The sequence below is a fragment of the Scophthalmus maximus genome, chromosome 12, assembly GCF_022379125.1.
Source record: "Scophthalmus maximus strain ysfricsl-2021 chromosome 12, ASM2237912v1, whole genome shotgun sequence".
NCBI classification, from domain to species: domain Eukaryota; kingdom Metazoa; phylum Chordata; class Actinopteri; order Pleuronectiformes; family Scophthalmidae; genus Scophthalmus; species Scophthalmus maximus.
The window spans coordinates 11,262,755-11,289,966 of record NC_061526.1 but is presented as its reverse complement, the minus strand read 5'-3'; the positions used below and the strand labels follow the sequence as shown (position 1 = coordinate 11,289,966).

Below are 27,212 nucleotides of genomic sequence, written 5' to 3'. Positions count from 1 at the left end.
AATCGTTTGCCTGGACGTTGCTGACGTGTCCATTTGAGACAAGGCCCAGATTCAGGTAAGAACGTAAGAACCAGGTAAGAACGAAGGTAGTATCACTTTTATTCATTGGTCAGTACATTTCGAGTTTCTAGGTTAAGTACAGCATCGGTGTCCAGTCAATTGCACCGTAATCAGGTTAGAGGGGCTAAAACAGAATAGCTTTATCAATACAGCACATCTGTTGTACGTCACTGTCGAGTGAAAAGAAAAATCCCGGCTCACACTGTTAATAAATCAAAAACTTGTTACTTGTGTCACATTGCAGGAGATATGCCGTCGCTAATGGCTTTTACTTTCTCCAATGTAACCGGGTATTCACCGTTGAAAGGCATCCAGGAGTAAAAGAGGAATACACCAAACAAAAAGATAGATTCACCCATAGATGGTTATTAAACAGTATAGGTCGTTTGAGGTGCTTTTGTTCTTTATACCCTCCAAGTCAGCATTATAGAATGTTAGCACATGTAAGGAATGTTTCACAATCACTAGATTAAAAATATACATTTCACCTTATTAGTATTAAACTACTGATAATCTCATAAAAACCTGTAAATAACTGTTAGTCATTTAAGGAATACAAGATTAAACACTTTTCTGATTTAAGTGTGCAAACTATTTGGCGATTCATAGTACCACCTGTAACACTGAGAGCAAAAAGCAGTCTAGTACATGTAGCGTAAACCAGGGGCTCCTTCATAGGTTCAGTTTCTAAAACCAGGGATTTGTCAAGGAGTTTCATAATTTAATTTCAAGATTTTTTTCCCCCATTTAGTATGGTTCAACCACATATTTGAATTGCAATCTCCTACAATATTGCTCCGTCCGTGGACACAAATACTAAAATACAGAGTGAGGTTACATGGGGTGGAAAGTCACGTTGCAAGCCTAATTCTTCATACAATCTCTAAAAGAGCATCCGAGTCATCTGTTTTTTTTATTTTCAGTGCATTTTCCAAATATTTCCACATGTTGGAGCCCTATGACAACGACTACAGACTATTGTTCCTCTCACTCTACGCCTGGACGTTTTCCTTCTTCACTGCTTCAGGACAGGGAGCTCCCTTGGCTTGAAGAAGGCCTGAACCATCCCCATGGCAAAGATGTAAACTTTAGAGTCCACCACGATTTTCTCTTTCTTCAGCAGATCTGCAGGACGAGACAAGCCCAAGAGTATGTTACTGTGTTTTTCATGTTGATGGTCGTGATATGTTCGCTGTGGAGAAAGGCCGAGGTCTCACCGTCTATTTTCATCTGGAATTCGTCAAGCGGCACAAGAATGACTTCAACAAATTCTGAAAAGAGAAGATAAAAAAAAAAAAGTGGTGATGATGCGTGATCAAGATCTGCTGCACGATAGTTAAGACTATTTCTGAAATTAAGAGAAATGTAACTCACCTCCATCTCCTGTGGAGGAACACAACAGAATGTTGTTGTTATTTTTTTTACATGTAAACATATTCTTGACAAACAGGAAATATGAGATTTACTTAAAGGGCCCATATAATGCCCCCTTTTACACAAGTTACATTGGTTTTCAGGTGTGTGCACTACATGTCTTTGCCATTCCATGTCAAAACACCTCAAGGATCAAGCCACACAGCACCCTCCTCTTTCTGTATAAACAGCCCTTTGAGACTATGGTCGATTCCAGCGCTTTCCTGCTCACTCCTCGCCCCCCTCCCTTCGTGTTCCACCTCGCTCCGCCTCGCTCCTCCCCGGGTCTGCTGCGCAACTACGGCGTTGCGCTGCCATGACAACAGTCGCACGTAACAAGGCACAAACACGACGTAGAGAGCCAGGAGGCACAGCGAACACGTTCTCCATAATTACACACGGCGCACAAGGGGCTGGGCGATAGAACGTTAAGGACATCCCGGCCAGCTGGCAATGTCCTTAGCGAGCCAGCAGCCGCGAGCCGCGAGGTCCGCCAGCAGCCTTGAGCCGCGCGGTCCGCCGGCAGCCGCGAGAAAATTATGGCGTAGACGCGACCTGTTTTTCCGCACTTCAAGGGGGGAGGTGCTGCTCAGGTTGGGGGTGTGGTTGCCCCAGTAGAAGGAGTCAACTTACGTCACTTGACGCCTGGGCTGTGAATGGCCATTTACAGACCGTCTGCACGATCAACCCAAACCACGAATCAACGACTCATTGTTTTCTTTTCATTCTCCGTGGGCTGGCAGACACCCCAGATAACAAAATATACGTGGAGGCAGGCTGAAAAGGTGCCTGGAGCATAATATGGCCCCTTTAAGAATACAATACATAAAAATATAACACAAGAACAACAGAATAATATACTGTGCACAGATTTGACCATAAGCCGAAGAACAATGCCCCAAATTACTAATGTCGATACAGAAATTTACAGTCACAGAAATTATTTAAAAAAATAGTTTGACGAATTTTATATTGTAAAAATATCTTGATCGAGCAAAGAAGTCCATAACTAGAAACAGAAAGACAGAGGAGGACGTTCATCTAACAACCACTGAGTTAAAGAAGCTACCATGCCAAAAATATTAAAATAAAACCTGAATTAAAAAAAAAAACTTTTCAAACCCTAATCAGTATGTGTTAATCCCTGTGTGGCAACTGGCAGAATGTTAGTGCATGACTCGTCCAACAATTTTACTGCAAACAAATGAATCCATGCAACAAATTCTCTTGAATAACTCATATGCACGTACTTGTCACCTTCATGGCACAAGTGGTCCCAAATGAGTGAAAGAGTAAGCGTTAGCAGGAACGCAGTGAGCCAGACGGTAAATAATAGAATGAAAAAGCAAGCATGTGAGAAAAATGAGCAAGTTAGAGAGGATTAAAAGAATGAAGAGCAAATCTTTAATTAGACAAGCGCAGGAGGACAAATGATTGAATTGTGTCTGTCCGCTCACCGAGCTGTTGTGTCGGGTTAATGTTCTCCATGTCGTCTCCATTGATGTTGACCAGGATGATTTGGGTGGTACAATTCGACAGCCCCGGGTCCAGGCAGGTCACTGCAATCGAAGCATTAACATTACAGCACACTACACCGCCTTTCCAAATCTATCACATGAATTGTACAGTAGTTCCCTAAAATAGGCCCCAGACCCCTGAAACTCTCTCTGACACGTACGAGAGATAAGACACAGACGGGGGAGAGGCAGCTAATGTGATCAACTGTACAGTGTGCATCTCAGCGAGATGACGCCGCGATACCTGGAGTGACTCCCACTACTTCGCCTTTGTAGCCAGTTTCTTCCTTCAGCTCCCTCAGCGCGGCAGCCTCCGCCGTTTCTCCTTCGTCGATCAGCCCTGATACAAAGCGGAGACAGAAAACAGAAATTCCAAGTGTCGAAAAACTAAAAACAAAGACGTGGCATCGGAAATTCCAGCATCTCCAATGTCATGTGGTAAAATTCATGGAAGACAAGGCCATTGTTATGAGACAAATTATAGAAACTATATCACACCACAGCCATAGCTGGATTTCAAAAGTATTTTCAATCACTTTCAATCAAGAGTCTGTTCAGGACACAAAATGTATTTTCCTCAATGGAATGACAACATTCAATCAAGAGCTAAATGATTAGTAATTGCCTACTAAATTAATCCCCAACTATTTCAATAATTGTTTAATTAGTTCAAGTAGTTTTTATGAAAAAAATAGTAGTCTCTGTGATTCTTTGATTTAAGCTTCTTCAATGTGAATATTTTCTGGTTTCTTTGCTCCTCTATGACAGTGAAATAAATATCTTTGGTGTGTGGACAAAAAAAAAAATCCTGTTCTGGTTTGGGAAACACAATCAACATTTTTCACTATTTTATGGACCAAACAACTAATCGATGAATCGATTATGAAAATGATCGTTAGTTGCAGCCCAACATCTACCCAGAGCTTTTCGAGAATCCCACGAGCTATTACATCTAGGGCTGCAACTAACAACTGTTTTCATTATCGATTAATCTTACGATAATTTTGTCCACACACCAAAGATATTCAGTTCTCTGTCACAGAGGAGCACGAAACCAGAAAATATTCACAGTTAAAAATCTGAAATCTGAGAATTTTGATCTTTATATTCATAAAAACTACTTGAACCAATTGATCGATTATCAAAATAGTTGGCGGTTCATTTAGTAGTCGATAACTTACGATTTAACTGTTGTAGCTCTAATTACAACTGTGGAGATTCTAATTTAGAATCACTGAGTCATAGTTGTCCAATAGGGCAGTGAATCAGGAGTAACTGGACTTGGATGTAGATTCTTGAAAAAAAAAAAGTCAAGTGGGTCCTGATTCAATTCTCTTTTCGATGTGTGCTATTGCCAAAACATGGAGAAAAATCCCTCCTGAATCCCTGCCGGGGCTCACGCCAGTTTCAGTGATCAGGAGTGGGAAAAACAGTCTGACCTGCAGGAAACTCCAGCGAGCAGCATCCCAGGGGAGGACGAAACTGCTTCACCATCACCACGCAGTCTTTGTGGAGCGTCCGTTTCAGAAGGGCGATGATTCCCACACCTGCAGGCAAAATCCTGTTACACACTGAAATAACTCTCTTTAAGCGCCGACTGGCCGGGGGGGGGACATGCTCACCATCCGCTGAGTTGGTCTGCCTCGTCGTCCTCTTCACCGTCTCCCAGGTTCTGGTGGATGGAAAACGGCGATTAAAAAGCGTGTTGTTTTTTTTTTTTGTTTTTTTTTAAGGGAATATATTAGTGAGTGACGGAATGGAACAGCACCTGGTGTTTCCAGCCTGGTCCACGTATGTGGTCTTCTCCAGTTTCACCCATTTGCCCGATGCCATGAGCTGGAACACAAGAGAGCAGCGTGAGTCGACTGAGCCGAGACACTGTCGCTCTGAGACCGAAAAAATCCTCAGTTAATATATATATAGATATCTATATCTATATATATATAGATATCTATATCTATATATATATAGATATCTATATCTATATATATATATGTATATATATATATATGTATATATCTATATCTATATAGAGATATAGATATATAGATACTGTATCTTTATAGATAGTTATATACAAATAATTGAGGGCAAATATACCAGGTGAGATTCTATGATTACTCCACCAGATGATGAATCTGTCACTAGACACTAGTTAGGTTGCTTAGATCCCTACGACCTAACAGAGTCCATCACTAACGCCCTGCAGTAACTGAGGGGCTCATCTTAAAAGGCGTTGATCCATCTCTGTGGTTAAGAGTCGGAGAGTGTGTCCACTACTCTTTACACGCATGTTGTTGGCGACAGGATTGTTAAGAGACATTCAATTTCCCATGTGCACATTGGAGCCACACATCATTACAGGTTACTCTTGTGGAAACGTTGCAGGAAAACGAGACGTACCCCCTCTTTCACTATGTGCGGGGCTGTGGTCACTTTGGGCTCCTCGCAGTTGCTCATTGTCGATACCTGGGGCGACTGCATGTTGACGAGAAGAGGAGTTAGAAAGTTTTTAGTCGGAAACAAAACAACGTTCACTACGTGCTTAGCTGCTCAATTCCCAAGAGGTCGACAACAGGACGTCGCGATCATGAGTTGCTCAATTAGCTGCTACAGAGCAGCCAGCTCTTCTCCAGGTTTCTCAATACCGGCCCTCACATCTCGACGCGTGGCTTCTCTGCCCATTGCTACTTGCCAGACAAGTTACAATGGCGACAATTGTTTCCTCAGCTAACGTTTTCGAACTTTAAACAATCCCGACATTTAAATATAAAACTAAACGTAACTCACGTGAAAATGCAGTCGTGCAGGGGTAGTAATAGTGGAGATGTACAGAAGCGCAGAGGTGTCACTCTGCTACCGCTTCCGCTTACCGCGCACGTCAGCGGAGTCGAGTTTTATGCAAATAAATGGAGGGAAAAAAAGGTTGATTTAATGAACATTTACCTCTCCATCTAACGGTTGTGCTTCCTGTCTTATTGGTTATATTTATTAGCAATATTTCCTAGGTCCATTGTGTTACTGTCACGTTGTAGAATATAATTTCTGAGCATTTTGTGAGAATGAAGATGAACGTTACGCTTTCAGGGATTTTTCTTTCTTTCCAGTGACAATTCTTTCCCGTAAACGATCTATGTGGAAATCAGCGGGGTATTTTGCATCGGCAACGCCCACATGTGCACCTCCAAATGACTTCCCCGCCTGAAAACACAGATTTATCACATCATTTCAGTAATAAAATCAGTTTCCTTCACTAATTACAAGTGTCATTCAAACATATAATTAAAAAAAAACATTACCGCGCAGTGTGCCCGATGAAAATGCTTCGTAGAGCCTCAGGAAAACATTCCGGGGTTCGGACGATATTTACCGATGGACACCGTCTCATTACAGGATATTGCAGCATGAAGAAGGAGCAAGTTGTCAACTGTCAGTTTTCGGTTTGGTATCCGATTTTCAAGAAACATACGATTAAAAGGTAAACCGTTTGTTCAGATAATCGGGAGAAATAACATTGTTGCTGCTATTACGGTAGAACACATCCACAGTGCGCCGACGGGGAACGTTGGCTGGCAGAGACAGATACTGTTGCCGTCCTCTCAGCGCGACTGTCCTTAATCCTCGCCGTGTGTATCACTGAATAACTGTGTTTACATCCCTGTGTTGTCTGTTAGTTCATCTACTATTATTACAGTATCCATATGCGTAACTCACATCTTTCTATTTGCAGTCTGATTCTCCCACTGCCTCAGAATGTAATAGATTATTTACTGGACGATGGGACACTGGTAGTCTCTGGGAGGTATGTGGACACACACACACACACACGCGCACACACACACACACACACACACACTCGTTGTGTAAATACAAACGATTGCATGGCTTAAATGACATATCTTAAACATTGTGTAGACTGATTCCTAGTGAGGTTTGTGCAGTTTCTGGGGTGGTGCTGCTCCTCCTTTAGTATTTGAATAGGAGTCAGGTGACCGTCTGTGTTTTCAGAAGCATCAGTGCAAATATGCTGCGGGGTTGTGTGTCGCAGGGAAGTGATGTTACGCGTCTGTCTGTTAAAGGTCACACTACCAATTTTGTCCGTTCATCTTCTAAAAAAATCCACATTATATGCACATCAAGATCCTAAGAACTGTTTTGTTTCTCCTGAATCGGTTTAATGTTTGTCTGGCCTGTGACGCAGCTGCTAAATTGACTGGCCCCTCTCTGTTTTTGTTGTTTTTTCTTCTTCTCTCCAGTGACCACAACACACAGCAGACACAAACTAACAACAACGACTCGGATGCAGAGGAAGACATTCAGGTATCTGAGGTGGCCTCTCTCCACCTGGAGGCTCTTTTCACTGTTTGTCCTGTTTCATAATTCTCACGTGTTAAAAAAAGGAAATGTGTCATTGTTTCTCCAGTTCAGGGTCAGAAAAAAATATTAAACTTTTCCATTTGACTCACACAAATATTCCTATTCTTTGGATGACCAGTGGAATTTGACCCGAATCATTGAATCATTTTCCCTAATAATTTTTCTTCTTCTCTACTCCCATCTAGTGGTCAGATGATGAGACAACCACCACTGTCACAGTAAGGACATTAGTAGTTTCTTGCTGAAATCCACTGTCTGGGTCCTTCAGACCCAACACTAATGTTGAATGTATTTCTGACCTGATATATTTCCTTTGATGCCTTAAAACTCAGTTTGAATTGGTCTGAAAGTCTTCTCTCTCTGGTTTTTACAATTGAAATGAGTGTTTTATCATCAACCTTCATGCTTGTGACATCTACATAATAAAATAATGCAACAACGTGTGTGTGTCTGCCAGGCTCCCGAGTTCCCAGAATTCACCTCTAAAGTGCTGGAGGCGATAAATTCCCTGGGTGGCCGCATCTTTCCCAAACTCAACTGGAGCGCTCCTCGGGTGAAACGCTGCCCCCGGCTGCTTTATGAAAAATGGAAAATTGCATTACATTCAAAAAAGAAACTGTTTGCTTTCCTCAGCTTGAGAACCCAAAGTGTTTAGCTTAGCAGACAAGTGTTTCTTCTCTCATTTGCAGCATAAGAAATTTGTTTGTCAGCTAAAACCGCTGTTAATTTATGTTCAATTTTAACTTAAGAATTGTGCACCACTGCCAACATAAAGGACTGAGGCATAACTTAACGTGTGTATGTCTCTCTCTCGTTTCCAGGATGCTAACTGGATTGCTCTGAACAGTTCCCTTCAGTGTGACAGCCTCAGTGATATATTTCTGCTCTTCAAAAGTTCGGACTTCATCACCCACGACCTCACACAGCCGTAAGCCTTGCTATCAAACAACACCAACACACACACACACACACACACACACACACACATAAACACCTCAAATTATTCTGCATTAGCAGTGGCTTCAGATAGTGTTGATAACCATTCACACTATAATTTTATTTGCCTATTGGCAACAGCCTGTACTCAAATCCACAATGATAAAGGGAAAACACAATTTCAAACTGTCCTCCAAGAAAAACATGATCTGAAGTGCACATGACCTGAGACGGTGAGCCAAAATGTACCGCCAGGACAATGCTGGCTACGTGACAAGTCTCTTACTTTTTTCAAAATTAAAAAAATCTTCCTCTTCATTTTTTTTCTTATGCCTGGCCCTGATACTTTTCTTTACCCTTGTGATGCTACATAGCACTTATTTTATTTTATTTATAGATTGTTCTTTGCATTTGTAATCTTCATTAATTTCTTAATTTGCAGATTCCGTCAGTGTAGTGACCAGGATTCCCCAGATCCTGTCATCAACTATGAGGTATAAAAAACTAAAAATCAAACTATACATATCACGTTAGCATATATATATATATATATAAGATGATTTAGTTTACCATCATTTATTTTTTTATTTTCCTCACAAATATTATACACACCCCCACACCTTATGGATTTTTTCACTCCTGTTATCATATGTCCACAGCTGGTCCTGAGAAAGTGGAGCGAGCTGATTCCCGGTGGAGAGTTCCGCTGCTTCGTCAAAGAAAACAAACTGATCGGTAAAGATCCTCCTCTCACACTCACTGGGATCATCAGTGAAATGTCATTGACCAAAGACACTATTGCATCTCTGTCTTACTTTACATTGTGAGCTGCCAAGTCGGCTGGTGAGGGAGAATGGGCTGGGTCGCACGGAACAGCGAGAGAGAACTGTTGACTGAAAACTTAAATAATTTTAAATGGGGAACTAGCAGCACATGTCATTTAGAATAAGGTTATGAGATTCAGTTTCAGTTCAACTGATGTTCTATCTGTCCAATCTCCCAGCCATCTGCCAGAGAGACTACACTCAGTATTACCAGCACGTCTTCAAGCAGGAAGAGCAGACCTGTCAGGCCATACAGGAGTTCTTCAGCCAGCACATTCAGTACAACTTCCTGGACGAAGATTGTGAGCACCACCATCCCTTTTCTTTTTTTCCCCCACGCCTTCTATCTGTAATCTGAATTTCCACGACACTATCAACTTTTTACTTTTTAAGGAATCATGAAACATTCACAATGCGTAACGTTTGACGGCGGGGGGGTCGCTCGATCGAAATCACAACAATAGACAGAGTAGCGTGGGATCATGGGAGTGGCTGTCTTCACCATCATTGTTGTTATTGTAGTCAGCTTGTCCCTGTTGGGATTCCTTCAGTGTTCATCGTTCTTTAGGTTTTTTACCGGGGGGTGGGATTACCTCGTCTTCTCCAAAAGAAAGGGAGATTGAATCTGGTAAAAATACTTGATAAAAAAAAAAAAAATCTGGTGGGCACAAGCAGAGCTGCTGATTGATTCTCGGATCACTCAAAGATCCAGACGTCCAGTGACTGAAATCCTTCATCTGGTTAAAACAACCAAGATCTTAAATCATAAAAATATAGATTCAAACCTGGATAAAAAGTACATTTTTAAACATCTGAAAGTTAAACACAACACTGACAGACACACACTAAGGTTGATATGACGCCAGCTGACAGGCGACCAAATCAAATGGACTGTTAACTTGATTAAAATTCTCGTTTTGTTGGAGTCATTAGGGATACTGTTGTTACACGACAAATAATCTGGTCGTTTTCAGATATTTAAACCGCGTAAAAACCTTTTGTAAACGGGTTGTGGAGGCAGGAGAAAATGCAGGGAAAAGATTGATTGAATGTTTAAGATTTAAGGCAGCATTAACAGTTTAAAATTGTGCTTTGTCTTAGTGAAACTAGCTGAGAGAGTAATGCACATGTTAAGTTACTGGATGTGCAGTGGTTGATTGTAAATTCCTTCTATTTTTGCAGTTGTGTTTGACATCTACAGAGACAGTCAGGTAAGCACACTCGTGAATTATGTTTTAGAAATAAGTTTTCATACTCGCCCCTTTGAAAACACTTCTCACTCACATTTCTTGTGTGTGTGTTGCAGGGAAGGGTGTGGCTGATCGACCTGAACCCGTTCGGAGAGGTGACCGACTCGCTGTTGTTCAGCTGGGAGGAGCTGACGTCTGGAGAAGTCGCCAACCAGCAGGTCGACCACCACCAAACATCTTTTACCACAACAGATGTATTTCTTTGATTCATTGTCTGTTTGTTATTTGAGTCCTGAGCATACATAATTTAAAACTTCAGGCAGTTTCCTAATCTGTACAACGCATCTGTTCTGTATGTGTGCAGGAGGGCCCGGCGTTCCGCCACACCACCAGTGAGGTGACGGTGCAGCCCAGTCCCTGTCTGAGCTACAGGATCCCGCGGGACTTTTTGGAACTCTCCACCGGAGAAGACGCTTACAAGCTCATCGACTTCCTCAAACTGGTAATAATAATAATAATATATTGAGTTTATAAAGCGCTTTTCGGATACCCAAAGCACTCATACAAAACAAGACAAAACAAGAAAAAAAAAACAGAAGAGAAGAAAGTGTAATGGGGGAGGGTGGGGGGGGGGGCTAGGGATATGCAGAGGAGAATAGGTGGGTTTTAAGGCGTGACTGAAAGGTTGTGAGGGAGTCGGAGTCACGGATCTCTTGGGGGAGGGAGTTCCACAGCCTGGGAGCAGCCCTGGAGAAAGCTCTATCCCCAAAGCTGCGGAGGTTGGTTTTGGGGGTGGAGAGGAGACCGGCAGAGGTGGATCTGAGGGACCGTGTGGGTTGGTAGGGGGAGAGGAGATCAGTGAGGTATTGGGGAGCAGGATGGTGGAGGGGTATGAAGGTGAGGACCAGGACCTTAAAGGTGATTCGGTGGGAGACGGGGAGCCAGTGGAGTTGTTTTAGGACTGGGGTGATGTGGTGCCAGGATTTGGTGTGGGTGATGAGACGGGTGAGTGAGTTACAATAATCTAAACGGGAGGAGATAAAGACGTGGATGAGTCGTTCGGCGGCGGGGAATGTGAGTGGGGGTCTGATCTTGGCGATGTTACGGAGGTGAAAGAAGGAGTTTTTGACTATGTGGCGGATATGGGGTTCAAGGGAGAGGGTGGAGTCGAAAATTACGCCAAGGTTGCGGGCCTGGGGAGATGGGGAGACAGTGGTGCCGTCGATGGTGAGTGTGGGGTTATGGATTTGGAGCCGATGAGGAGGAATTCTGTTTTGTCGCTGTTGAGTTTCAGGAAGTTGTGTTGCATCCAGGTCTTAATTGCTGACAGGCAGGCCTAGATGTGGGAGAGGGGGGGTTGTGGGGGGATTTGGTGCTGAGGTTGGACGTTAAAATAGCTCTCGGGCGGAGTAGTTGTGTTCTCCTCTTGACTTGGTTCTCAGATCCTGTTCGTCACTCATTCAGATACTAAATAAATGGGGGGGGGGGTCTTTAGATCTCACGCATTTTTTTCGAGAAGAGTATTGTTTCACAGATTATACACCGAGTATGTTTCTCTCAAACTTAAATTGAACTCGGCTGTCGGGACCTGTAGCTAGGACCTCATGTTACATCAAGCGGTTGTTTGCTGTTGTCTTGCTTGATCGTGCCTGACACAGTAATAATTCCACTTGTAAAACATCCCTGACGTTGATGCTCTGGGACTACTCACTTAGCTTACTGTTTTATTGACAATTATAATATAAATTTGACTGCTCGGCCCCTGATGGTTCAATTTTCTTTCTGATTTGTTTCGGAACATGAGACTAATTCATGAAGATGACGCTGTAGACATTTGGCTGTGTCACACTGCATTTCAGTTGGTTGATGTTTTGTCTTCGTTCTCAGTAAAAGAGTTACCGGTGAGCGGCTGTTGTCCTGGTATGTGTTGGGTGACCCGGGGTGGAAAGGATGTTTGCGAAAGCCCTGTCTTTCAATAGACTAGAGAGGAGTTGTATAGTTGCTACACCCAATTCAAAGTTGTAATTAAAAGTTCCCTGTCGAGTGGTTCATCTCATCCAGTGCACAAAGACACGTGTGATGTAACACACATTCCCATGGTTAGAGTAAATGCGTTATGGCAACACTGATTGTAAAAATAACAAGAAGAGCCCAAATGGCCAGGTTTTGTAGTTGTGTAGTTTATTTGCCATAACCACAATTTATCCACAATCTTACAGCTATTATCCTATTCTTCTTTAGCAGAATAATGTCTTTACATTCACTCATTGCCCCTCTGTATCGTTTGTTTTTTCGGTGGCAGACCTCCGAGCTTGATTCAACTGACTTGCTCATGCACGAGGTATTCACAGATAACAATTGATGGACAGCACATTCATTCATTCATTATTTTAACTTTAAATTTTAATGTATACATTTGATGCATCGTACCAGAGTTAGCCTGGGGCTAATTTACATCTGCAGTCCCCTGGCAGGTCACAATTTAAAACATGTACAGACAAGGTTGATGAAATTCAGAAGACATAGCTCTTAGTTTGTGAGCTGTGACTTCATAATTGTGAACTCCAGGGCAAATTTAAGCATTAAACATTTGTGTTGGCACAATCACATCATTTTATGAAGAATATCTGGTCGCTTGTTCTTCGGATGTTCGTAGCAACAACATAGCTGCATGAATCACAGTGCCTGTCTCCAGTGATCAATAAAAGTGTCATTTCAGAGGGAACTCCAGGTAACCACAGTTTCACTGTATCAATCAGAACTGAAATCATGATTATTGTAGAAAAGACGACAAGAATGTAAAAAAAACACGTTGACATTGAACGTAAATCATACAGAGTTTGGCAAAATCATTTGGTGGTGTTGAAATTCTTGTCTGGCAATAGAATTGGCTGTTTGACCAGAGAGTCCATGAATTTCATCGTCAAAATCTGAATTCAGTCAAAAGTCGTCGAGTGTGAATCCAGTTAATACACGAACATGGTAATAATTACAATCGAATATATAGAATTGAGACAGGCTATTACTTAAATTTTCTTCTCCTCTTTTTTTCTCTTCCTTTCCTCAGAAGAAAAGCCAGCAGGAAGAGTTGGAGGTGGAAGAGGAGGAGAATGCTCCTCAGTGACACGGTTCCCCTGAAACCTGACAACAGTCCTCCATGTAATGATTTTTGCATGAAGTAACTCTTTACCCTCTGTCCTGTTTGAGCTCATTATTATTTTTCTTTATATTTCTGCCCGTTTTCCCTCACGCACTCCTGGTAATGGTACGTGCTGTACACGGGGTTTCTGTAATGGCTCTCTCGCGTCAGTTGAATGGAACATGTGAAATGAACGGATTGCGCTAGCGGCTCTGAGGAATCCTTTTCTGTCAACGTGCTCCCTGCCTCTGACACTTCTAATGGCTGTCTTGCCAGTCGTAATGTGAGACGAGCAGAGGGAGGCCTCAGCAGTGTCAAATTGTCTGTTATTCCATTTCTGGGGGAAACTTTTAGGGGGGGAAGTATTCACTAACGCTGTAAAGAATAACTGATTTTATTCATCAAGATAAGTGTGTATATAAGTTAATGTATATCCATTATGGAACAAAAAGTGTGTCTGGGTTGAAAATGAACTAGTCATCGACACACATTTCTTTGTACCTGAGTTTGTGTCTAATGAGGCTGCAGTGGATTTTTTTATTCAACACTAAAACCGTTCATCACTTAGTCACTTTTAATTTTTCTTCCCTGCCCCTCAATCTCTCCTCCCTGCCAGATTTCCCCTGAGCAGTTTTGACACACCCCTGTTTTCCATCATACATCACCGCCGACTGTTGCTCCAAAAAACACCATTAAATTTCTTGTCATGTATCGACTCGGCTGTCAGTCTGGTGGGTGCAGTAAACTAGCATTTTAGAAATTGATTGCGCTTTTTTATGCAGGCTCTCATTATGCCCGGGGCTAAATGAGCAGCGCCTGCACAGCGCAGGACAGTTTGTTTTGGGGGTTTGCTTTTATTTTATTTATTTTCCTCTTCGGTGGAGTGATTGAGCAATTACAGATAGACAGAAAGAGCCGGTGTGACAAGAGTTACAGGTCCCCGGCTGAAACGCTGTGGACGGGAAATGGTATACAGGTCACATACTGTGGGTAATGTTTTACATTCAGCTGTAAGCAGTACTAAGTACAACCTCGGAAATGGTTGTGCAAGTAGCCGGTTGGACGGTCCAGAGGCGTTATACAGTACTGAATATCAACCTCTCTTCCTTTCAGGTTTTCTTTGACTTTGTATTATAAACTGCCCCATAAAGACTAAAAGCTAAAAGAAAATAGCAGAGGAAATCAACTCAAAAAAGTAAAATACAAAATGCTCCTGGTGCTGAGATTTGTTCCCATAACAAATCCGTGTTGACATATCAGTTGTTATTGCTGGTACACAAGCACAGTGAAAGCATTTCATTTGAGCAGGAATGAAAATACAAAAGAACAAACAATTTTATAACGTATATATTTTAATACTTTACATACGTTAACAGTGAACGTTTTCAAAACAATATTGTACAACGTCTCTTCGTCGTGCTTTATCCACAGACATGGCACCATCATGTGAGTTGGGGTCTACATCCTGTGGCACCAGTGCTTCATCTTCCAGGGACGAACGCAAAATCAGTTCAACATTGTCTTTGCAACAAACTGTGACATCTGAGGAACAATATCCAAGGTTCATCTCCATAAAAACATACACAGAGAAACATACAAATACACCTCATAACACAGATTTATGTGTGGCCACAAAAAAAAGCCACAATATTTAAATGTCGAACTATATCAATAATTTGGATGTGATAAGTCAATTGTAGTTCAATGCAATAAACAGTTGCTGATATGTTGGAGATGCAAACTAAATCATATAATGAAAAGCTTTACTTTTCAGAAATTAATAATTCATCTGACGCCACAAAAACCAGCTACAGAAGCATTAGCATTTGATCAGGCAGGGATTCACGGTCGCAGTGTGATAAAATTTGAGAGGTGACTAAAAGTGTGCAGAGATCCCAAATGACATTTTGTTTCAGAGGCACTCAAAGTGGTCAACATGCAAAAAAGAACATGGTGCTGCCATAAACATTGCTACAACAATTTCCTGAAAGAACTTCAGATTTAACATGCTGATTTAAAAAGAAAAAGTGCATCAAAAGTCTCGAGTGCCCACAGACTCGGTTCATCACAGCTGCTTCACTAGTCCTCACTAGAGTCCTCCTAGTCTACCCATGAGGCCTTGGTGCGCTGCTCCCAGCCCCGGGCCTGGGCGATCACAGCAGGAGACATGAGCACCACGCAGGCTGCCATTCCAAGGACACACTCCTTGAACTCTGCCTCATTCTCCCACTCGTCTGCCTCGGTGTTGTACGCGTGAACGGATTTCCCCCTGTTGCCCCTGTCAATAGAGCGTCCGCCCAGGATGTAGATGCAACTGTCCAGCACAGCTACACCAGGTCCTTCATGTCCACCGGGAAGAGGGGTCATCAAAGACCAAGAATTGGCTGACGGTACAAAGCATGCAACCTAAAGGCAGAAAAAAAAAAAAACAAGTGTGAGTGGGGGGTATTAATTAATAAAAATACTGTCCAAACTGTAATGACTAAATGCTTTTCAGCTCATGAAAGCTTAATCATTATGTATAATGAGGTTGGATTCAACAGACAATAAAATGTTTTTTTTAATTGATCAAATGATAAACGCAGAGAACATATCAATGTATAAAATTGTAAAATAACGTGAAAAACAGGACAGAGCATGGGACAACTGTGTGAACACTCTTCACTGTGCAGCATTAACACCACTGATGACTTATTATATCATACTTTCAGGACATCACGCAGATGTCCACACTCATCATTGCTTCCCCCAATAACATAGACGCGTCCGTTAACAGCCGCCATGCGATGCCACGCCCGCTCCACTGGCCCCTCTGCACATGCTGCCCAGTCATTTGCCGCCGGGTCAAAGCAGTAGGTCTCTCTGAGGTACGCCGATCCTCGGCGGCCACAGGTGATATATATTTTGCCACCCGTCACTGCTCCAGCGTGGCCGTACACCTGCAAGGAAGGTCAGACTATCAATTAAGGGATTTCAACAAACCGGAACACCTGGTTTACATGAGGTAAGTCCCCTCAACAATGCTCAGGTGAGTATGCAGCAACGTCATGTGGATAGTACAAGTATTACATGCTGATCCTTGTCATCTTTCAGTTGTGACGTCTCATACCTCTCTTTTTAGAGGGGATACAAATTCCCACTTGTTGGTGTGCGGGTCATAGCGTTCCACTGAGTCCAGTGCATGCTTATAGTCCCGACCTCCAATAGCATAAATATGGTCGCCTACCACACACACGCAGTGGTCAGCATGCTGCTGCTGCAGAGGCTGAATGGAGCACCAGCTGTTGTGATGCGGATCATATCTGGGAAGAACGGACAAGTCTCAAAACAGCGAAGAAGAAATGTGACTGTCCAGGAATTCAGTCAGCAGCAAACAAATCTGTGCACAAAGCACATGTCGACTCAACCGAACTATGAGTTCAGTGGTTGGAAGAAACAAGAATATTCTATTGGAAAAGACTGATAAGTTCACCACAAGTTCCGTGAAGTAGCTCCTCTTGGATTTTGATCATATTACATGATCTTCATCAATACATGGGAGTTTTAATGGATTTAAAGATGTTCACAGTTCCATTGTTCTCAGAGCCCTTTATTGCATCTGCTTGTGAAGATCAATAGGTATAATCAAAAGCTCAAGAACAGCTATCAAATGCAGTGAGATTGCTGTTGTTTCCAAAAACTAAAATGGGCTAAGAAAACAATCTGCTGATGAATAATTATAGGACATGATCAAAAACTTCATAGCAGCTACTAAATGGATGTACTCTGAAACTGAATGGTCAAAGAAACATTTAAAGGGGAATCAGCACTTGTACTTCAACTATTACACTATCAAACAAAAGACTACACTAATGTCATGTGTCTGAGGATGTCATTGTGGGCACTGGGACCTGTAGCCTCGAATAAATCACAATATGAACCAACCAAGCAGTCTGGTCTGTGTTCTGCTGAACTAAACAAATGTCCCCAGGGGATCTCACCTCCAGCAGCGGGTCTCTGCTCGAAATCCACTGGTGTTATTGTCTCCTCCAACAAGATACACAAAGTTGTTGAGCACAGCGATGCCCTGGTTGCACATTTGGGGCGAGACTGCTCCAGGGACAGTCCTCCACTCCCCCCAGCTTGGGTGGAACACCTGAAACCAGTTCTTGTGCTTGTCTGGGTGGGAGATAGAGGTAAACCTCCCCCCAAAGCCCAATATACAATGGAAGGTGGACCTTGGCTTGGTTAGAGGACTCTGCAAGACGGGTTGCCAGATCTCCTGCTCATGGTAACTCAAGGCAACTGAAACGGAATCCTTCAGTGGACACTGGTTCAGTCTGCCGTGCAGTCTCTGCAATACTTTTTTATCAATCAGGGAGAAACGCACGGCATTGACCATCCTTGGATTGTCCTTTAAGCCAGGCAACTAAAAGGGAAGTAAATGTTAACAAGGATGATAAAGCTTGGACAAAATTTTATGATCAATCACAATCCCCTTTCTTGCTCAGTAAACTGTGTATCTGATGGAGATAAAGAGGCGGGTGCAGAATGCAGCCACACCTTGAAACTGACCTGCAAGTATACCTGGTCAGTTTCCACCTGTTCAGGACTGAAGTGGTAGTGAAGTGCCGCCTCGTACACCTCGTTCTCACTGTTCACCTGAAGCTCGTCACTGCTCAGCGCTCTGAAGACTTCGTCTTGTGGCAGCTGTCGGTACACGTCGGTTAGGGACAAGGTCTGAATGTTCCTGAGGATGTAGGAGTGGACCCTGGCGTGGAGCTGCTGCAGTCCATAGAGATCAGCCAGAGCATGCACCTCTAAAATGTTGCCCTCATCCAGCCAGACGAAGAGGAATTCACAGCAGAAGCCAATGACACTCTCCAGCTGTGAAACACAAAAGGACAAAGGTCTGCTGAAAACATCAAATACTAATCATCTTATTTTGCAAAACAGAGCCAACTAATGGTTTACCTGTACAAGTGTGGCAGCTCTGAGGACTTCCTTAACACACTCCAGGTCTAACTCAATCTCTGAGGTGTAGATGTAGTCAAGTATTTTTTCCATGGCCATGTAGGACACACCAGGGATTGGGATCTCCTTTTGCTGTGTTTCCTGAAGGCCTCCAGCAAACATCCCCCTGGTGGAGAGTTGTTGGGTTGATGAGTTAGTGTAATGTTGGGTCATTTGGACGGCCCAGAGATGATATACGGTAGTGAATATCAACCTCTTATCCTCTTCAGGTTTCCTGTCATTTTGTATTATAAACTGCACCATAAAGACAAAAAACTAAAAGAAAATGGCTCATGTTAAACAGAGGAATCAACTTAAAAAATAAAAATACAAAATGCTCCTGGTGTTGAGATTTCTTTACCCATAACAAATCCTTCATATGCTTTTGACCAAATCCGTGTCGACTATATTGACCTTCAGTTTTTATTGCTGGTACAGAAGCACATAGAAGAAATTTTGTGCTGTGTCTTTACCTACTTTTAGCATCATAATGAGATTGCAGGGCTACCTACCAACGTAGGGCTTTGGTTTACCAGCACAATGCAAGAGACACATCTTCTTCCATTTTGGAAGCGAATAAATAAAATGCAAGTCAGGCACCAATGCAACCTGTTGTGGGTGACAGTTACCTAAAATAATCACAAGAGGCTGCCAGGAGTATACGGTGGGCTTGGATGGGTCGACCCTCCACCAGCAGCACCACATCAAACAGGATGCCACTCTGTCTGACATCCAGCAGGCCACCAAGGAGGCTGTGAAAATAGGCTGAACTTCTATAGGTCTGTCGGCACAGACGGCCGGATGAGCAAGCGCCTCCCCCCACTGGACTCAGCTCTCTGTCTTCAGCCATAGCACGATACTGGAGTTCAGGTTTCAGCGCTTTAATCTTGAAAAAAAGTCCACAAGTTGTATGCTGGTTGGATGTTTTGAATCGCTGTAGGGAGTCCGATAAGAACTCCGGGTTCGGGAATTGTATTGTATTTTTAAATTTGGTCAAGCAACCGAGTGTCTGCTATAATTCAAAAGATGCGATTCAGTGAGGATTCACTACCTGTTGTGCTGTGATCACAGGAGTGTGTGCCTTTGAACCTTTGATCCATGCATCATGGGGGGTATATATGACAGTAACTCACTAATCAAGATAAATAAAAATGGCCATGCCTCTATGCAATCTGTTAGTCTTTTTATTTAGCAGTAAGTGTGTCAGGGTTATGCAGGAACTGGACCCAAATGCAGAGGGCAATTTAAATAATAGTTTTAATAAACAAAAAACAAACCAGACTTACATGGTAAAACAAAATCCAACTCAGAGTGTCCACGAATGTAGCAAAAGGAATCACAGAACAGAAAAGCAAACATCACAGACTGGGGGAAAATCACAGGGCAGGAATCACAGGTAACAGGTTGGGGGCAAAATCACAGTGCAGGAATCACAGACAAACCAACACAGAGACAGAATAGACACAAGGTGGGCGGGGGGAAATGGAAAACAGGTGAGACACATTAGGAACAGTTGCAAACAATCACAGGGGCAGGAGACACAGGCAAAGTAAAGTGAACAGACAAAAGACACGGAAAGAGAAAGTGCGGAAACACAAGGAACATTACTTCAAAATAAAACAGAAACCAACAACAAGGGATCAAGAAACTAAAATAATGGATACACAAGGAAAAGTACTACAAGGGAATAATCAAATCAAAATCCACAAGCAAGAAGAACTGTCCATGAAGAAAAACAAAAAGACTTTAAGAGTCAACAAAGGTCATGGGGCAGGTTCATAACAGTACCCCCCTCTTAAGGGCCGAATACCAGACAGCCGAACAAAAAAAAAGGGAACACTGAGCAGGACGAGTGGAGGGGGTCCTGAGGAGGGATCCAGGGGTAAACAAAACATCTCAGAGAAAAACTGGACAGGGGCTCTGCTGGAGGGTTCAGGATGAACTGGAGGTCGGGTGGCTGTGCAGGTAGGCAAAGAAGTTCTGGGGGACGGCTCGGAGGCCGGGTAGGTAGAAGTTGCAGTTCTTGGGGGACACCTCGGAGGCCGGGCAGGAAACGTAGCAGTTCTGGGGACGGCCCGGAGCCTATGCAGGCAGGCTAAGCAATTTGGGGGGAAGGCCCAGAGGCCTGGCAGACAGGCATAGTCAAACTCTGGGACCACCGACGAGGGATGTGTAAGTAGGCCCCCCACTCCAGCCAGTCCGCCAGCTGGAAACCAGGAGCTGGGGTCGGCCGGATGGCCGACAGGACACAAGGAGGGGTAGGCCAGACCACCAACAAGGGATGTGTCGATCGGACCACCGACTGGTGACGAGTAGCAGAGGTCGGCAAGGGATGTGTCGATCAGCCCACCCACTGGAGAAGAGAAGGGGTCGGCCAGACCACCGACGAGGGATGTGTCAATCGGCCCACCGACTGGCAACGAGGAGCAGAGGTCGGCCAGACCAACGACGAGGGATGTGTCGATCAGCCCACCTACTGAAGACGAGGAGCAGCGATCGGCCAGACCACCGACTAGGGAAGTGTCGATCGGCCCACCGACTGAAGGCCAGGAGCAGGGCTCGGCCAGACCACCGATGAGGGATGTGTCGGTTGGCCCACCGACAGGGGACGTGGAGGGGGGTCAGCCAGACAGGAGATGGCAGTAGGCTAGCAGGCCCGATGTTAGCCGACGTGCAGGCCAGTTGGTGGCAAGCAAGCCGCAGGCCTGCCGACGTGGAGACCAGCTGGAGACTAGGAACCCCAATGCAAGCCGAGGTGGTGTCCTAGCAGGCCGATGCTAGCCGACGTGGAGGTTGGTTGGAGGCTAGCAGCAACATGGGTGTCCAACCACTTTTTAATTGAGGGTACCACTCCAAAAGCCATGGTTTTGACTGGACCAAAAGCAAACAAAACAGACTTACAGTTTAAGTCATGGGGGCAGAATCATGACAAAGTGTTTTTGGAGAGTTGTCTTCTGTCTATTTACATGATTTCATTCCAAGTTGACTGCTAGCCGGTATTTTATTGTGTAACAGTATTCTGAAAGCTACAGTTGTGTGCATGATACTTGCTCGATTTGTTTTGTTTTTGCCCTTCTTATATACCAAAGGCGTGTCGGTAAATAAGTAACTGTCATATATACCCCCATGATGCATGGATCAAAGGGCCAAAGGCACACACAGTCCTGTGATCACATAGCACATAAAAGGTAATGAATCCTCTCCGAATCGCATTCTCCGTAGAGGCAAACTCAAAGATTTTTAACAGCGATTCAAACTATCCAACCAGCACACCACTCGTGCACTATTTTTCAAGATTTTCGTGCTATGGCTGAGGATGGTGAGCTGAGTCCAGTGGGGGGAGTCTTTTGCTCATCAGGTCGTCCGGGCCGACAGACCTACGGAAGTTCAGCCCATTACCGCAGCCTCCTTGGCGGCCTGCTGGATCTCAGACAGAGTGGCCTCCTGTTTGATGTGGTGCTGCTGGTGGAGGGTCGACCCATCCAAGCCCACCGTATACTCCTGGCAGCCTCTTGTGATTATTTCAGGTAACTGTCACCCACAACAGGTCGCATTGTTGCCTGACTTGCATTTTCTTTATGTATTTTCATTCCTGCTTATGTAATGACTAACCTGAACTTCCAGCTAGTGCAGAATGTGAAATCTTTGACAAGTTCGTTAAGATTTTTATCTTAATGGGGCAGTTTATAATCCAAAGTGACAGGAAGCCTGAAAAGGAAGAGAGGTTGATATTCACTACTGTAAATCGTCTCTGGGCCATCCAATTGACCCAACAACATCAACTCATCAACCCAACAACTCTCCACCAGGGGGATGTTTGCTGGAGGCCTTGAGGAAACACAGCAAAAGGAGATCCCAATCCCTGGTGTGTCCTACATGGTCATAGAAAAAATACTTGACTACATCTACACCTCAGAGATTGAGTTAGATCTGGAGTGTGTTAAGGAAGTCCTAAGAGCTGCCACACTTGTACAGGTAAGCCATTAGTTGGCTCTCTTTTTTTGCAAAACTAAGCCGTTTAGTATTTGATGTTTTTCAGCAGACCTTTGTCCTTTTGTGTTTCACAGCTGCCGAGTGTCATTGGCTTCTGCTGTGAATTCCTCTTCACCTGGTTGGATGAGGGCAACATTTTAGAGGTGCATGCTCTGGCTGATCTCTATGGACTGCAGCAGCTCCACGCCAGGGTCCACTCCTACATCCTCAGGAACATTCAGACCTTGTCCCGAACCGACGTGTACCGACAGCTGCCACAAGACAAAGTCTTCAGAGCGCTGAGCAGTGATGAGCTTCAGGTGAACAGTGAGTATGAGGTGTACAAGGCGGCACTTCACTACCACTTCAGTCCTGAACAGGTGGAAACTGACCAGGTGTACTTGCAGGTCAGTCCCGAGGTGTGTCTGCATTCTGCACTCGCCTCTTTATCTCCATCAGATACACAGTGATGATATAGTTTTGTCCAAGCTTTATCATCCTTATTTACATTTATTTCCCTTTTAGTTGTCTGGCCTAAAGGACAATCTCAGGATGGTCGATGCCGTGCGTTTCTGCCTGATTGAGAAACAAGTATTGCAGAGACTTCACGGGAGACTGAACAAGTGTCCACTGAAGGATTCCGTTTCAGCTGCCTTGAGTTACCACGAGCAGGAGATCTGGCAGCCAGTCCTGCAGAGTCATCTCACCCAGCCAAGGTCCACCATGCACTGTATACTGGGCTTTGGGGGGATGTTTACCTCTATCTCCCACCCAGACAAGCATGAGAACTTGTTTCAGGTTTTCCACCCGAGCTGGGGGGAGTGGAGGACTGTCACTGAAAAGCTCACGCCCCGGATGTCCAACCAGGGCATCGCTGTGCTCAACAACTTTGTGTATCTTGTTGGAGGAGACAATTACACCAGTGAATTTCGAGCAGAGACCCACTGCTGGAGGTGAGATCCCATTGGAACATTTGTTTAGTACTGCAGATCACAGACCAGACTGCTTGGTTGGTTCATATTTGTGATTTATTCAGGGCTATGACTTTCAGTTACTTTCATTATTGAGTAATCTGTTAATCTTTTAGATTAATCAATTATTTGTGGAAAAGTGTCACAGTATCCCAGTGCCACGGCATCCCAGTGGCCACAGTGACATCCTCAGACACCTGGCATGAGTGCAGTCTTTTGATCGATCGTCTTATAGTTGAAGTACAAGTGCTGTTCCCCTTTAGTTGTTTCTTTGACCGATTCCTTCTCAAAGTTGAGAAAACAAAAGTATTCAGAAGCAGATCCATTAAGTAGCTGCTCTGGAGTTTTCGATCATAACCTACGATTGTTCATCAGCAGATAGTTTTTTGAGCTCTTGCCCTTTTTAGTACATTTTGTTTTATAGGCTGAGGACAACACTTTTAAACTGACTTTGGATAGCTGTTCTGGAGCTTTTGATCATGCCTATTGATCTTCACAAGCAGATGTAATAAAGGGTTATGAGAACAATGGAACTGTGAACATCTTTAAATCCATAAAAACTACCATAATATTAATAATAATATATTTGATTTATAAAGCGCTTTTCATGTACCCAAAGCGCTGGTACAAAAAGAAAGAAATAAAATAAAAGTGGAACGGGGGGGAGCTGGGGATATGCAGAGGAAAAGAGGTGGGTTTTTAGGCGTGACTGAAAGGTGGTGAGGGAGTCGGAATCACGGATCTCGGACCATGTGTTGATGAAGATCATATAATATGATCAAAAGCCAAGAGGAGCTACTACACAGAACTTGTGAACTGATCTGTTTTTTCCAATAGAATGTTTTTGTTTCTTCCAACCATTGAACTCATAGTTCGGTTGAGTCGACATGTACTTTGTGCACAGATTTGTTTGCCGCTGATTGAAACCCTGGACAGTCACATTTCTTCTTCGCTGTTTTGAGACTTCCCTTCTTCCCAGATATGATCCGCGTCTCAACAGCTGGTGCTCCATCCAGCCCCTGCAGCAGCAGCATGCTGACCACTGCGTGTGTGTGGTAGGCGACCATATTTATGCGATCGGAGGGCGGGACTATAAGCATGCACTTGACTCAGTGGAACGCTATGACCCGCACACCAACAAGTGGGAATTTGTATCGCCCCTAAAAAGAGAGGTATGAGACGTCACAACTGAAAAATGGCCAGGAACAGCGTGTAATACTTGTACTATCCACATGATGTTGCTGCATACTCAGAGTATTGTTGAGGGGACTTTCCTCATGTAAACCAGGTGTTCACCATTTCTTGAAATCCCTTAAATGCTAGTCTGACCTTCCCTCCAGGTGTACGGCCACGCTGGAGCAGTGATGGGTGGCAAAATATATATCACCTGTGGCCGCCAAGGATCGGCTTACCTCAAAGAGACATACTGCTTTGACCCGGCGGCAAATGACTGGGCAGCATGTGCAGAGGGGCCAGTGGAGCGGGCGTGGCATCGCATGGCGGCTGTTAACGGACGCGTCTATGTTATTGGCGGAAGCAATAATGAGCGTGGACATCGGCATGATGTCCTGAAGGTATGATATAATAAGCCATCAGTGGTGTTAATGCTGCACAGTGAAGACAGTGTTCACACAGTTGTCCCACACTCTTTCATACCATTTCCTGATTTTCACGTTATTTTCCGATTTTATACACAGATATGTTCTCTGAGTTATTCATTTGTTCAATTAAAAGAAAACCTGTTATTGTCTGTCGAATCCAACTTCATTTTACATTCTGATGAAGGCTTTCATCAGATGAAAAGCATTTACTTATTACAGTTCGGGTGTATATATAATAATAATATATTTGACAACACACACACACACACACACTTGTTTTTTTCTGCCTTTAGGTTGCATGCTTTGAGCCCTCAGACAATTCTTGGTCTTTGATGACCCCTCTCCCCGTTGGACATGAAGGACCTGGTGTAGCTGTGCTGGACAGTTGCATCTACATCCTGGGCGGACGCTCTATTGACAGGGGCAACAGGGGGAAATCCGTTCACGCGTACAACACCGAGGCAGACGAGTGGGAGTGTAAGGCCGAGTTTAAGGAGCGTGTCCTTGGAATGGCAGCCTGCGTGGTGCTAATGCCTCCTTCCGTCATTGCCCAGGCCCAAAGCTGGGAGCAGCGCACCAAGGACTCTATTGAAGACTAGTGAAGCAGCTGTGATGAACTGAGTCTGTGGGCACAGGAGACTTTGGGTGCACTTTGTTTTTTTTGTTTTTAATTAGCACGTTAAATCTGAAGAAGTTTGAGGATATTGCTGTGGCAATGTTTATGTCAGGACTGTGTGCCACTCCCAATGTTGACTCAGTAGTTTTGTTTTTTTGGTAGTGTTTCATTCTGTCATTTTAGTTTCATTAGATACTTCAAACCAAGTTTATGTCTTCTAATTTCCAATGGCATCTTCCCCATTTCTATTATCAGCGCCGGTATTGGGGTTGTACGGAATGACCCACTGCACACTCTTAAAGGCTTTTGCTTGGACTATGTTAAGTTTACTGATCACTGAAGGGGCTGCTGATCCATAGATCATACACCCATAATCAATAGCTGATCTTATCATTGCTATGTACATCATCATAATTGATTCTCTTCCCAGCTTTAGGCTCAGCTTTGCTTGTTTGCCTTGTAGGAGACTGGTCATGCACCCAATTTGTGGTGCACGAGCAGAGTGAGGCAGCAGCAGGAAGTAAGCAGGTTCATCCAATAATTTTCTTCGGACCGAACATTCTGATTGGACATGGTTTTTTTCATTTCAATGACAGAGCATTCAAAACATTCATCGCTATTGGTGTGTTACGAGAGTTTTATCTGATATGACAGAGTTCTTCTTAAAAAAAGGATTTCTGCATGAACTGACTCTTTATCCTCTGTCCTGCTTGAGCTCATTATTAGTTTACTTTATATTTCTGCCCGTTTTCTCTCACGTCTCCTGGTAATGGTACGTGCTGTACACTGGGTTTCTGTAATGGCTCTCTCGCGTCAGTTGAATGGAACATGTGAAATGAACATATCACGCTGACGGCTCTTTGAGGAATTATTTTCTGTCGATGTGCTCCCTGCCTCTGACACTGCTAATGGCTGTCTTGCCAGTTGTAATGTGAGACGAGCAAGGGGAGGCCTCAGCAGTGTCAAATTGTCTGTTATTCCATGATTTGGGGGGGAAATTATTTGGGGGGTTTTAAAAGGGGTGGTAGGGGGGATATTCACGAACACGGTAAAGAATAACTGATTTTATTCATGAAGATAAGTGTGTATATTAGTTAATGGATCTCCATTTTGGCACAAAAAGTGTCGACACACACATTTCATTGTACCTGAGTTTGGGTGTAATGAGGCTGCAGTGGAGCACTTGGTCACTTTTTATTTTTCTTCCCTGCCCCTCAATCTCTCCCCCCTGCCAATTTCCCCTGAGCAGTTTTGACACACTCTTTGCTCCGACCGCTCCGGGGACTCCCCTGTTTTCCCATCATACATCGCCGCCGACTGTAACTCCAATAAACACCATTAAATTTCTTGTCATGTATCGACTCGGCTGTCAGTCTGGTAGGTGAAGTAAACTAGCACGTTAGAAATTGATTGCGGTTTTATGCCGGGGGCTAAGTGAGCGGTGCCTGCACAGCACAGGGCAGTTCGTTTTGGGGGTTTGTTTTTTATTTTATTTATTTATTTTCTTCTTCAGTGGAGTGATGGAGCAATTACAGGCAGACGGAAAGAGCTGGTGCGACAACAGTTACAGGTCCCCGGCTGAAACGCTGTGGACGGGAAATGGT

At 43.8% G+C, this 27,212-nt stretch overlaps 4 protein-coding genes across 8 annotated transcripts; 2 read left to right on the top strand and 2 right to left on the bottom strand.

Moving 5' to 3' along the window:
• Positions 1-75: 75 nt before the first annotated feature.
• Positions 76-6,120, bottom strand: nudt5 (nudix (nucleoside diphosphate linked moiety X)-type motif 5). Its single transcript, XM_035648631.2, has 10 exons — positions 5,781-6,120; positions 5,394-5,468; positions 4,759-4,826; positions 4,613-4,662; positions 4,430-4,537; positions 3,235-3,330; positions 2,931-3,032; positions 1,435-1,443; positions 1,278-1,331; positions 76-1,185 (listed from the first exon to the last, which is right to left on the bottom strand). The coding sequence occupies exons 2-10, from the start codon at positions 5,448-5,450 to the stop codon at positions 1,076-1,078; spliced, it is 654 nt and encodes a 217-aa protein (XP_035504524.1). The 5' UTR covers positions 5,451-5,468; positions 5,781-6,120; the 3' UTR covers positions 76-1,075.
• A 191-nt stretch (positions 6,121-6,311) lies between these two features.
• cdc123 (cell division cycle 123 homolog (S. cerevisiae)) lies at positions 6,312-14,167 on the top strand. Of its 2 annotated transcripts, none has more exons than XM_035648600.2 (13): positions 6,312-6,468; positions 6,721-6,792; positions 7,247-7,310; positions 7,553-7,585; positions 7,825-7,920; positions 8,189-8,295; positions 8,746-8,797; positions 8,963-9,038; positions 9,307-9,429; positions 10,310-10,338; positions 10,434-10,535; positions 10,682-10,819; positions 13,385-14,167. In XM_035648600.2, exons 1-13 carry the CDS (start codon positions 6,395-6,397, stop codon positions 13,439-13,441), a joined length of 1,023 nt encoding a protein of 340 aa, XP_035504493.1. In that variant the 5' UTR covers positions 6,312-6,394; the 3' UTR covers positions 13,442-14,167. The 2 variants fall into 2 exon arrangements, with proteins under 2 accessions (XP_035504493.1, XP_035504484.1); XM_035648591.1 differs by lacking the exon at positions 13,385-14,167 and adding an exon at positions 12,620-12,694.
• Positions 14,168-15,284: 1,117 nt separating this feature from the next.
• LOC118318683 (kelch-like protein 22) lies at positions 15,285-19,494 on the bottom strand. 2 transcript variants are annotated; one of them, XM_035648578.2, is made up of 7 exons: positions 19,078-19,494; positions 18,410-18,575; positions 18,011-18,322; positions 17,437-17,864; positions 16,566-16,758; positions 16,162-16,395; positions 15,285-15,862 (listed from the first exon to the last, which is right to left on the bottom strand). In XM_035648578.2, exons 1-7 carry the CDS (start codon positions 19,296-19,298, stop codon positions 15,557-15,559), a joined length of 1,860 nt encoding a protein of 619 aa, XP_035504471.1. In that variant the 5' UTR covers positions 19,299-19,494; the 3' UTR covers positions 15,285-15,556. The 2 variants fall into 2 exon arrangements, with proteins under 2 accessions (XP_035504471.1, XP_047192300.1); XM_047336344.1 differs by having other exon boundaries at positions 18,023-18,322.
• Positions 19,495-21,066: 1,572 nt separating this feature from the next.
• Positions 21,067-26,965, top strand: LOC118291500 (kelch-like protein 22). Of its 3 annotated transcripts, XM_035619809.2 has the most exons (8): positions 21,067-21,636; positions 21,717-21,975; positions 22,258-22,423; positions 22,516-22,827; positions 22,946-23,373; positions 24,371-24,563; positions 24,732-24,965; positions 25,286-26,965. In XM_035619809.2, exons 2-8 carry the CDS (start codon positions 21,755-21,757, stop codon positions 25,589-25,591), a joined length of 1,860 nt encoding a protein of 619 aa, XP_035475702.1. In that variant the 5' UTR covers positions 21,067-21,636; positions 21,717-21,754; the 3' UTR covers positions 25,592-26,965. The 3 variants fall into 3 exon arrangements, with proteins under 3 accessions (XP_035475702.1, XP_035475697.1, XP_035475711.1); XM_035619804.2 differs by lacking the exon at positions 21,067-21,636 and having other exon boundaries at positions 21,644-21,975; XM_035619818.2 differs by lacking the exon at positions 21,067-21,636 and having other exon boundaries at positions 21,834-21,975; positions 22,146-22,423.
• Positions 26,966-27,212: the final 247 nt, after the last annotated feature.

Coding starts and splice junctions, on each gene's coding strand:
- nudt5 (XM_035648631.2), bottom strand. CDS start 5,450: ATGAGCAACTGCGAGGAGCCCAAAGTGACCACAGCCCCGCACATAGTG. Junction 3,033..3,234: donor AGTAGTGGGAGTCACTCCAG/GTATCGCGGCGT, acceptor CTTCGATTGCAG/TGACCTGCCTGGACCCGGGG. Junction 1,186..1,277: donor ATTCCAGATGAAAATAGACG/GTGAGACCTCGG, acceptor CTCGTCCTGCAG/ATCTGCTGAAGAAAGAGAAA.
- LOC118291500 (XM_035619809.2), top strand. CDS start 21,755: ATGGCTGAGGATGGTGAGCTGAGTCCAGTGGGGGGAGTCTTTTGCTCA. Junction 21,976..22,257: donor GCCTCTTGTGATTATTTCAG/GTAACTGTCACC, acceptor ACTCTCCACCAG/GGGGATGTTTGCTGGAGGCC. Junction 24,564..24,731: donor TATCGCCCCTAAAAAGAGAG/GTATGAGACGTC, acceptor CCTTCCCTCCAG/GTGTACGGCCACGCTGGAGC.
- LOC118318683 (XM_035648578.2), bottom strand. CDS start 19,298: ATGGCTGAAGACAGAGAGCTGAGTCCAGTGGGGGGAGGCGCTTGCTCA. Junction 18,323..18,409: donor GAGCTGCCACACTTGTACAG/GTAAACCATTAG, acceptor TGTGTTTCACAG/CTGGAGAGTGTCATTGGCTT. Junction 16,396..16,565: donor TATCCCCTCTAAAAAGAGAG/GTATGAGACGTC, acceptor CCTTCCTTGCAG/GTGTACGGCCACGCTGGAGC.
- cdc123 (XM_035648591.1), top strand. CDS start 6,395: ATGAAGAAGGAGCAAGTTGTCAACTGTCAGTTTTCGGTTTGGTATCCG. Junction 7,586..7,824: donor AGACAACCACCACTGTCACA/GTAAGGACATTA, acceptor TGTGTCTGCCAG/GCTCCCGAGTTCCCAGAATT. Junction 10,339..10,433: donor ACATCTACAGAGACAGTCAG/GTAAGCACACTC, acceptor TGTGTGTTGCAG/GGAAGGGTGTGGCTGATCGA.